This window comes from Choristoneura fumiferana, chromosome 17, assembly GCF_025370935.1.
Source record: "Choristoneura fumiferana chromosome 17, NRCan_CFum_1, whole genome shotgun sequence".
Lineage (NCBI taxonomy): Eukaryota > Metazoa > Arthropoda > Insecta > Lepidoptera > Tortricidae > Choristoneura > Choristoneura fumiferana.
The window spans coordinates 5,649,246-5,661,264 of record NC_133488.1 but is presented as its reverse complement, the minus strand read 5'-3'; the positions used below and the strand labels follow the sequence as shown (position 1 = coordinate 5,661,264).

The 12,019-nt window shown below is 40.7% G+C and overlaps 1 protein-coding gene across 1 annotated transcript in view; it reads left to right on the top strand.

The window, feature by feature from the left end:
* Nucleotides 1–12,019, top strand: part of LOC141437291 (uncharacterized) — a 218,060-nt gene that overhangs the window by 53,650 nt on the left and 152,391 nt on the right. Inside the window, exons 3-5 of the mRNA XM_074100564.1 lie at nt 1,856–1,994; nt 6,321–6,423; nt 8,804–8,946. Coding sequence (XP_073956665.1) covers nt 1,856–1,994; nt 6,321–6,423; nt 8,804–8,946 — 385 coding nt within the window. The remainder of the gene's footprint in view (nt 1–1,855; nt 1,995–6,320; nt 6,424–8,803; nt 8,947–12,019) is intronic.

The following is a 12,019-nucleotide window of genomic DNA, read 5'->3' as shown; positions in this document are numbered from 1 at the left end:
TAATATTTTTTTTTTATTCAACCAGAAAGTTTGTGAGCGTCCGAACTCTACGGACCCAAAGTTTCAACAGCAATATTAAAGTTTTAATTAATTGATTACTTACGTTGTTTGGATTAAATCGTACTAAACCGAACAAAGCAAAATATACACCGTTGTAAAATCCATGCGGTGCACGGAAATAGAGTGTTTTTTCAGCGCAAATACTAAGACGTAAACATTTGGAGATAGGTGCTTGGTTGAAGAGTACCTAGTACTTGTTACAGGCTGAAACAACTCATGACCGGAGTTACCTTAAGCTAAAGCTTCAGAAAGAAGACGGTCAATGAAATGACAATGAAATGACAGATTACGAAATGGCAGCATACAAAAACTGTCATTTGATTGCGGTCGCGAGCGCCAGAAACGTTAGGCAATACAGCCTCTGGTCTCTTAGTTGCCTTTTAAGACACCTACGGGAGGTCCTATTCCAAAACCGGGCACGGCACGGACTGAAGGTTTTGTACTATTATTAAATCAATGAAAATAAGCAGCATTGAACTAAGAGGCGTGGTTGTTCCAATATATTTTGCATTTGCGTGTTAAAAGGTGTCCATAAATTAGGAAAGACATTAAAGAAGGTCTCAGCAAAAATATAATTAACTAGCGCCGCCGCCACACTCGTAATTCAGTATTTCGAACGCACAGTAAATCCATACAAATCTATGGACCTACCACACCCGGACAGTAGTTTATCGTTCGAACTTTTCTCTAATTCGGAATTCCGCATGCTGGCCTGTGCCTTCAGAATTGAAATAAACGTCCCTTATTCCGCAAACATTATTTGTAAAGACCTTTTAAAAGGTATTAATTACTCGTAGTACGCAACCACACACCACAATAGATAAATCTCTCTTCATTATTATCGGTTGCAGTTTACCATAACAAAGCGTCAGGCCCCTCTTCCCCACTGGGCACACTGGGCACGTGCCCAGGGCCCCGCGATGGATTGGGGCCCCCTAGTCCCCACTCCATTACCAAACGATAACCGATAGCTACTCCACTCCCGCCTGAAAATCAAGCTAACCTACCGAATGCATGCAGTATGTTGTGCCCAGGGCCTCTAATAGGTGAAAGACGGCCCTGCAAAGCTTCACTAATACATTGAATCTAAAACTCTGACGACAATAATCCCATCCCTTAGGGGAGTTCAGACAAACTAACCCAAACGTCTACTGAAAAATATTCCTGATTCCAAAAAGCTCTCAAGTTGGAAAGAGATCCTCAATATAGAGAAAAAAAAGGTTGAAGATTATCATGAAGGACTTCATGACAATAGATTAGACACTCCTAAAAGCCACCTGTTTAACAAAACCCTAAAACCTTTTGTTGCCTTCAGTAAACCCTTTTGAAGCTTAAAAAAGAGTGAAATAATTTCAAGCGACGATGAAAGATTTTTGAGCGGTTAATAAAAAAAGCTAAATGGTTGTTTAATGGCTCAAATGACATAATGTTGGAGAATCGTTGTTTAAAAGGTTCAGTGCCAAAGGTGACAAACGAAACCTTCTTAAGCTAGAGACACATTATCCCACGTACACAAACATATTTGTCATACGCAACCTATGTTTCTAAGCATACAAATATCACGGTCCAGATTCCATAATGCATTGCATAAGTTGCGTACGTGGGATAAGGGTGTCCCTGGCTTTAATGATACTGTCCACACATCCGTCACTAGTTATATATGTACTCTGTGGTCACTAGGTTATTTCTCAAAAAACAGTAACAACTAGACAGCTGAAATTTATACATTAAAACGTGTTTATGAGATTTTTAAACTACATAAGTATTTTTATTCTAAAGAGTGATTCTTCCACAGGAGGATGACCCGGGCCCTCCAGACCCTCTGTACCCGGTGCTGCATGCGGGCCTCCCTCGGGAGCTGGCCGCGGAGCCCAGGCCGCTCCCGGCCTCCGACCACGAGCTGATGTTCAACGTCTCGTGGCTACCTTCTTTAGGTAACCCTATCACTAACAGTATCATCTCGTATATAATAATAAATGCCCGGCCATTATGAAAAATTACCAATATGAGATAGCAATTTGATAAAAACTATTCAATTAATTAAATAGGCCGGGTATTATACATAATCTATTCACTATTGGGCAGAGTAATAAAACATACAATCATGTTTCATTAGGATTACTTTTAGGTAAAGTTTATTCGCTTTATAGATTTATTAGGTACCTACCTATGAAATTCAATATCTATCGAAATCTGTAAAGTAAGTTATCTATAATGGTAGAATTCCACAGAACAATAAAAAAGAGACTCTTTTTTATTGTTCTGTGGTAGAATTCACTTTTCGCACTCGCCGCGCGCCGGCCACTGCCGCGGCACGCTCGCTTCGCTCGCTTGCTCGGGTCGTGCTTGTTTTGGTCACAATTGAACCTAACACGCTCCTCCTCGCGTCGTCGCACCTAAGCTTTCCGATTCAATGAATCATATATGTACTTCGGTTGCCAAAAAATCATTAGTTATCAAATTGCCCAGCGATCACGCAGTAATATTAAATAAAATAAAATAAAAGAAGTAAAAAAACTAAGTAAGTAAAATAAAAAAATCGCATTCAAATCGGTTCACCCTTTTAAGAGCTACGGTGCCACAGATAGACACACACAGCGGTCAAACTTACTCAGGCCCGAGCCTGAGCTCGATTCGAGACCGTCAGATTCGTTGTCACGAATAAATGTTTTCATTTCTTTATTTTCTTTTATTATACAGTCGCCACCAGATATTTCGGAGCGGCCAAGATGGTCAAAAATATCTGCTCAAGTGATCATGCACTCTATAGGCAATATTTTTCCCACCATAAATTTGCCTTTTTTTCTCAAACTAATGAAGCGATCGGTTTTTTTTCTATGGCAACATTACTTGTGAAAACCCCCTTAACATTTCTTATCAAGGACTTGGGATCGGTCGTCATACATTTTTTTAGTCTGTGACGGTAATCAGTGTAAAAACAAGACTAAGTGAATTTCGACACCTGTTGATAAATCTTTTTGCATCTTCAAATTTCGGAACCGTCAAAGGGTAATTTGTTTTTCATCTCTCCTGTTCGGAAAGTTTAATTTTCATGGGTAGATAGTCGGGTGGAAAATTGCGTTTTCATCTCTAGGGTGGAAAGTATTTTTTTTTTAATTTTTCGATTAGCCACGGAGTCGAAGATAGTTGAGTTACGCCAATGACACTTTTTATTCACGTTTCGGCATGGCCATCTAGATGCACGTCGTCGTGACCAAGAAGCTTAAATACAAAACAAGAAATTTGATCTTTATTACGTCACGAACATATTCCATCTCTTTCTTTAGTTAGGTTAAGAAAGAGATGGATGTCATTCGTGAAATGTGAAAGAAAGAGATGGAATATATAAATAAGTAATAAAGGTCAACCTTCTTCGTTCGGCGTTCAACCTCCAGTTTTGTAGGTATATAAACTCCTTGGTCGTGACCAACTCGTTTTTTTTTATACTCGGCCGAGGCAAGTGGCCAGGTCGAAAAGGTACCGTTGGAGGTTGGGTATAAGTAAATTCAATTTACTGAATACTGAAATTCAATTTAATGATATTCTCTTCTTTTTTGTACTATTTTACTTTCCTCACAGTCGAAATGAAAAGTAGAGTGTCTAACTCGGGTGAAATTACCCATTTCCCCTCGAACTATTGGCGCTCTCACTTCGTTCGAGCGCCAGAAATATCTCAGGTGAAATGGGTCACTTTCCACCCTTGGTTATCAATCTACTATTTATTGCTATTTCGTAATGTTCATTTCACATTTTTTCAGCTCAATTTTTAATTTTGCATTTGCCATTTCTTCTTTAACTATGTGGTTCTTCTGTGGTGGTAAATATATTCCCTCTGCCCGTGTGGAGCTTCAACTCTTTCAACTATCTCCAAATCGTTGAGTATTCTTCTATTTTTACTCATTCTGAAGATTGTCTGTAGGTTACATGCGACCAAAAAAAAACATGCATTATATGCTCGCCACGGGTAGAGGGATTATTTTTACCACCATGTTTTTTTTTAATTAAATATTTTTTATTTTCTGAAAGCATTAAAAAAACGCATCTAGACATATAAATAGTTTTATTGTATCACCTCTGGATGCTTATGCCTTATAAAGGGTTAAGGTACCTACTAGAGTTCATGTTTCGATATTTTTGATCACCTTGTCCGCTCCGAAATATTTGATGGCGACTGTACCATCTTCTAATTGAGAGGTCATTGATCAAACCACGTGGGAAAGTTTGTGAATGAGTGTTTGTTTGTTACTCTTGGACGCTAAAGAGCTGGATGGACTCGGATGAAATTTGTTTTGTAGATAGCTGGACGTCCGGAATAACTGATACTTGTTAGATATTCCCACGAGATTAATATAAAATTTGAAAATTACGATACTCAACAGCGAAATGTAATTTGTAGTGGGTAGGTAGGTGAAATATCGCTAGATGGCGTTAGTATCGTGAGCTCCGTTTGACGTTTCAGTCTTGCTTGCGATTGGCTCGTTTAGTTATTTATAGGGCCCCAAATGTTGCGTGCGGCTATTGACAGATTGTAGGGAGAGAGCACCGCTTATTATCGATGTTATCGAAAATCGATAGTTATATTAAATTTATGTTGTAACTTTAATAAATAATTGTAAATATATTTTTGCTTGGAATATTATTATGAAATACTTTATATGAGCTATGGTAAGAACTGAAAAATTACAAAATAACCTTTTCTCTTTTATTTTATCAAAGGGTAGGCAAACAAGCCACCTAACGTTAAGTGGTTTCAGAGGGATGTTTTCTCAAGTTGTATAGTGATTTCAATAAAGCAATTTAAACGTATTAAACTCATTGACTGCTGGAAATAGTACGTAATAAATATCATCGGAAAGTTTGAGGTTTTATTAAATAAGAACATAAATTTAAAAAAAACTATCGATTAAACTATCGATTTGTCGATAACATCGATAAAAAGCGGTGCTCTCTCCCTACAATCTTTCAATAGCCTCACGCAAAATTCCGAGCCTTCGTAACCAATCACGAGCGCGACGCAAATGTCAAACGTACATCACGATACTAACGCCATCTAGCGATATTTCGGATGTCGAAAAACCGTCATTGCTGCAATAATTAATTATTTAACAATTATCTAAAGTAGTATTTAGTTACATAGGTACTAAACCGCCAAAATGAACATACTCGTATAATTTTTTAGTACGATAAAAATTTCACGTTTTTAGCTCAAAACACAGTGGTCTTTTCTAAAATGAGACATAATTTCGTAGTCTTTGCGCACATAATGCGGACTAAATATGTATCAGCCCCGTTCTATCATATTCAAACTTCATTTTCATATAAAATACATCAAAACACATTAAATCAACCCATCGTCTAAAACCACATTCAATTGTTTTTCATAGGTACGCGCTCTGTACCTTTACGCAAGATGAAACGGCTGGGTTTGTTTTGGCGTATGTTTCTAAATTTACACATTAGAATCTGTCTTTTATCTGTTCAAAATAATAAATCACTATTTACGTACCGCTTGAAGGCTGCAAAATGATTATTTGGGTTATGGATGATATTGGGATGTTATCGTAGTGTTGATAGACTAATCGTTGATCGGAGTAGACGATATTTAATGTGAATTATTGGGCGGGCGAGCTATTGGTGGTTACATATTTGAATATCGAAAATTAAAATATCGACTGTATCGAAATATCGAAAATATATTTATCTACAAACGTGACATCGAAAGATATAAATATCGAAGTACATACAGCGTATCAAATATCCTATGTATGAACTATCACGTGACGGGGTCGACGGAGCTCCGCTTCGCGGAACTCCTATTCCGCTCAGACGAGGCGCTTCGCGCCTTGACGCAATACTAACATAACCTAACCTATTGAACATGAATTACCCAAAATATTTGGTTCGGTTAGGTTAGAACTATGCCCACTAGATTATGTAAAATAAACGCTTTTAAGAGAAAGGAACAATAAATAAAGCAGATTTGTATGTGCAATATTTTAATTTTCGACATTCAAATATGTTTACATTTACAACTTAGATAACCAGGGGGTAATCTAAGATTGAAATGTCGATTGATTAAATTAAAATATCGACTGAGTAAAAATATCGATAGCCAATATACTGGTTACTCTTGGTTACTGTCATATAAAAATTGTTTTAGCCATCATAACACCCAGTAGATTATACTTACCCTCCCATTTTATTCAATGAATTTGGCTGGAAACGACAAATCGTAAGCTTATTATACGTTTATGTTGCAGGTCCTCCAGCTAGAGACTACTCCCTGGAAGTCCACAGCGACACCGACACAGTGGACTGCAGAATGACCATGTGTTATGAATACAACATTCCTGGGGGTAAGCAGTTCCTTGTCTTCATTAAGGGATGCTTGCATGCTTTGTTCCACCAAGATAAATATTAACTATAAGATAAATACCAATACTCGTATTATCTAAGTATAATATTTTAACACAAACTCGCTTCGTTCGCTTCGCTTGGCTTGCGCGTTGTGGTCCCATTTGTGCATCAACACTCCTGATCGCTTCGGTGGCCGTCGCACCTAATTTTCCGGAACCTAAATTCTAAATTGACAGTAAAAGTGACCAATTACATTACCAAAATCTTTTACAAGTTGTAAATATTTGGCCTCTTCCAGTACTGGTTCCCGAATAACCGCAGATATGTACACTCGAACCAATGAGGGCTATCGCGTATGAATTCGCCACTAGAGGCATTAGTGTAGCGTGAGGTCTACGAAATGTCAAATCTCATAGTTTTTGGGTGAGCTACGCGGGTTTATTTATAATTAGAATAATTTTGTGAATATTTTGCAATACTTATCTGAAATTGATTATGGCAAATATGCGTTCCGGGGCAATGAATGTCTGTGTTTTGAGACAGTTTTGTCTTTCGGAAATCTTTGTCCTCTCTTTTTTCCGAACAAAACGGGGACTATGCAACACTGTGGCATGCTCGATATTTTTATGCTACGGTTTTAAGGTGTGTAAAATATGATTTTAATCTAAACTTTGTTTTCACGCCTGTAATAACAGACTTTGAAAGCCATACTTCAAAACCTCACGCAACAGTGCGCCATCTAGTGAGACAAAAAACGATAGCCCTCATTGAATCGTGATCCATTGTGGAACCTTTTGTCATAGTGATAACCTGTGAGAACCTTTTACGGTGGGTCGGGAATCGAATGGTGCGACTATCTACAACGAGAAAGGGTTCATGTCAAAAGTGTATCAAGTTCATATGAGTTCAATTTAAGAGATAAAAAATTAATCAAAACCACGTCTTTATTCAGAATTGCAAGACAATACTGGGAGTAATAGAATATACTCTGTATGATTAAAGTCTGTCTCTCTGACGGTCTTAGAATTTAACAAAGCTTTGCAAAAAACCAAGTAAGTAAGTATGAATATTATTATCTCCTAATGTTTTCATATAACGATGATAAAATTCATGTAATATATGCGATTCACAGTTTGATTTCGCATTCAATATGTTGGTATTTTTAGGGTTCCGTACAAAGATGGCTGTACCTTATTAATGGCGCTTCACAGTCCATCTGTTTGTCACAGGGCTGTATCTCAAGAACTATATCTAATCATATAGGTACAAAACTAAACTACAATATACTACAGTGAAATATAAAAAATAAAATTAAGGTCCCAAAAACCAATATAAAATTACCTGACAATGCGTACATTTTACTTAGAAACGGGGCTCTGCTACTTAACATTTTTTTATAATACGGCTGTTTATGGCCGTTTCTATTTTGACAAACCTACAAATTTGTACCAGTTGGTGTAATCCGATTCGCACTTGGCCTATTTTTTCAGATGTCGACAAATTGAATTATAAATATGAATAAATTAGATTTTATGAAACATTTTAAGATTCCCAGCGGCAAATATACATACTGCTGGGTTTTTGTCTTTACTTTACTTATTTAGGTGTACAAATTTTTTGTGTGTTACATTATTTAATTGAAACTAAACAAAATTTCTGTTAAAAAAATATTAATAAAAGTTTTTCTCAAAAATGACCGTGAAAGTCTACATTATTCCTTACATATCAGAAAGCTAAGTGCATATCTAGTTTATGGTCAGCGAGAAATTAAAAAGTTAAAAAGATTGCAGGCGCGCTAGCTCACAATAATTTATTATTGTCGAGTCTGAAACTAAAATAAGAGAAACGGCCATGGAAATGTTGGCACAAGTCGTATACAGCCAACTCATATGGTGCTATCAGTTATTTTGTTGGAACTCCAGACTTTTTTTATTGGATCTGAAACAGCTTGTGGTGTTTTCGGTTTAAAAATACACCTGCTGATTTTTTTAATGAAAAAAAGGCGGGAAAGCATGAAAATTTTTATTGGAATGTCATAATATATTTTGTCGAGAAAAGACTCTAATTTAGTTTTTTTTTCCTTCAACATTTTTGAGAAATGCTTTATATTAGTCTCGGCTGGAATAGCAATTGCTGGCTTCGTATTAGTTAAACGGACTCGCAAGCTCGTCAGTTGAATTCTCATACTCAGCCAGCAATTGCCTATTTCCAGGCCACGACAATAATCTACTATTTTTGCTGTCTGCACTTATTATGACTTTACTTCCATTATTATTATTAACTTACATAATGTAAAACAAATTTCAATTTCATTGATATGGTCCTCCGCGAAGTAACGCCTAATTTAATTAATTTTCTAGTAATAGGTATTTTGTCGTCCTCAGAGCGCCACCTGGTGGTCAATCCCTGCGCACGCGAGCCCCGTAACGGAGACCTGCGCAGTGCGGCCGGGCTGCGCGTACCGCGTACGGCTCGTCGCGCACCCATGGGACGGCCACACCGCCGCAACACTGCGCACGCAGCTAGCTGGTGAGTGTCGTTCTGACCCGCGACCCGGAGGGACAGACCTACGCGGTGCAGCTAGTCGCAAAGCCTGCGGAACGGCCGCTCTGTCACCACCTTACCTTACGCATTTTTTAGCCGGTCGTCGTTCCGACCCGGGGTTCAGTTCATAGACTTGCGTGGTTTTTTTTAATGCGCGTATCGTGTACGGCTCGTCGCGCACCCTTGGGACGGCATACCGCCGCCACTCTGCGCATGCAGCTAGCTGGTGAGTGTCTTTCTGATCTGACCCGCGACTCGCAGTGATAGACCTGCGCGGTGCGGCTAGTCGCATAACTGCGGAACGGCCGCTCTGTCACCACCTGACGCTGAAGATAGCCGGTAAGCATCCGGCCGGGCTGCACGTATCGTGTACGGCTCGTCGCGCACCCGTGGGACGGGCACACCGCCGCCACTCTGCGCATGCAGCTAGCTGGTGAGTGTCTTTCTGATCTACCCGCGACTCGCAGTTGATAGACCTGCGCGGTGCGGCTAGTCGCATAACTGCGGAACGGCCACTCTGTCACCCTTTACGCATGAAGATAGCCGGTAAGCATCCGGCCGGGCTGCACGTATCGTGTACGGCTCGTCGCGCACCCGTGGGACGGGCACACCGCCGCAACTCTGCGCATGCAGCTAGCTGGTGAGTGTCTTTCTGATCTAACCCGTGACTCGCAGTTGATAGACCTGCGCGGTGCGGCTAGTCGCATAACTGCGGAACGGCCGCTCTGTCACCACCTTACGCATGAAGATAGCCGGTAAGCATCGGGCCGGGCTGCACGTATCGTGTACGGCTCGTTCGCGCACCCGTGGGACGGGCACACCGCCGCCACTCTGCGCATGCAGCTAGCTGGTGAGTGTCTTTCTGATCTAACCCGCGACTCGCAGTTGATAGACCTGCGCGGTGCGGCTAGTCGCATAACTGCGGAACGGCCGCTCTGTCACCACCTTACGCATGAAGATAGCCGGTAAGCGTCCGGCCGGGCTGCGCGTATCGTGTACGGCTCGTCGCGCACCCGTGGGACGGGCACACCGCCGCCACTCTACGCATACAGCTAGCTGTACCACTACCATGATTTTACCAGTGACCGTACTCGATAGCGACGGCGTAAATTATTTGACACTGACATTGCTCAGATAATTAGTTCGTTGAAGTGGCGTTGGGCTGGCCACGTCTGTCGCAAGACCGATGCTCCGCTCCGCTCCACCGGGAGCAGACGAGTCCTCGAATAGAGACCACGGACGGGAAAACGTAGTGTAGGGCGTCCTGAGGCACGGTGGACGGATGAGTTTGCGCATGTTGTGTTTGTGTTGTTGACGCCAGGAGTGAGGCAGCGCGCCGTGAAACAGATATAAATTTTAAGAATACCAACTCGCGTCGCGTATCGGCACTACACAATCCTCTTAAGAGGATCGCTGGCGGCGGATGGATGCGAGGGGCTGAAGACTTTTCCCGAAGTTACGAAAACTGCATTAAATCCCGTTGCGTATACCTAACATAGTTTAATAGTAGATTGATAACCAAGGGTGGAAAGCGACCCAACTCACCCGAAATATTTCTGGCGCTCGGACGAAGTGAGAGCGCCAATAGTTCGAGGGGAAATGGATAATTTCACCCGAGTTAGACACTCTTCTTTTCATTTCGACTGTGAGGAAAGTAAAATACTACAAAAAAAATGAGAATAATAACAAATTGAATTTACTTATATCCAACCTCCAACGGTACCTTTTCGACTGGCCACTTGCCACGGCCGACTATAAAAAAAACCCTAGAGATGAAAATTGAAAATTAAACTTTCCGAACAGGAGCCATGAAAAAGATCTAACCTTACATTACATACAATACATACAGATGGCAGAAAGCAACTTTAGTATATAGATTCCCTATAAAAAGACGAGATCGTTTTTTTCTTAAAGCTAGAAACTATTCTTTTCAAATTTCAACGAATCAAATTCCTTTTTCCCTCGGACGATGTTTGAGTATCTACAACAGATTCCAAGTCTAGACAGTATTAGCTTGCAAGCGTTCAAATATCTAGAATATAAACAAACTGAATGTATTTGAAATTACTAAGTACAGATAGATCATCGCGATGCATTAGAAATAATCGGTAGATCTGAGCTGCATAAACAAAATATAAGAACTAGTGCTGCACTCTGTGTGTAAATTAAACGTCACAGCTCATTAGAGCCACCCGGCACCCGACCAGCACCACCTAGAATTTCGACGTCCACTCGTTGTCGACAGCTGGTCCACGGGTGGACGCCGCGTTGACAACGGTGGACCTCGCTTGGTCCTCGAATTTCCCAGTAGTCACTATAATAATAACTATGACGGCAAGCGGCGGGCTGTCACCGAGTGGTCCACTCGCCGTCCGCGCGTGGCAACCGCGAGCGAGGCGATCCGGTGACGCTACGGAGTTGACGTAGTGAGCGCATACCCATACAAATCCATATGAAGAATACTAACCGCTCGAGGCGAGGCGGTGCTGGTCGGGTGCCAGGTGGCTGCAATGAGCAGTATAGTCAAGGTCATAGATATTATGTAGGTTACCAAAGCGTCACAAATATCTTTACAAATTAATGCGACGAACGATAAGGCTATAGTTAAGTAAAGTTACATCACTTTTCAGGGGAGGTTTAGTTCTCTTTGCACTGTATATTTCAGCCAGTTTTGTTGGAGGGGTATCATAAAGTACTCATCTACTGGACAAGTAAATTTCGCCTTATCCCTTTTCTATTCGTACGGGTTTCCACTAAGTAATTTTATGAAAATTGGGTAAATTTAATGTATTAAAGACGTCTTAAGAGCGGTAAATAAGGAATGACGGACAAGAGTCTATTATGAGTCCGAAGGCGAAGTGCATAGACTAATCTTAAGTTATCTTAAGGAACTATATAATTGACTGACAGCGGTGGCGGAGCGGTGCGGCGCGGCGCAGAGGTGTTGCCGATTGTACTATTCGAGCTAACATGAATATAGAAAGAGTCCCCATAGATTACCGCGCCACGCTTATTTCCCGCGCGCCACCACATTTTAAGCTTTATATGTATAGATATC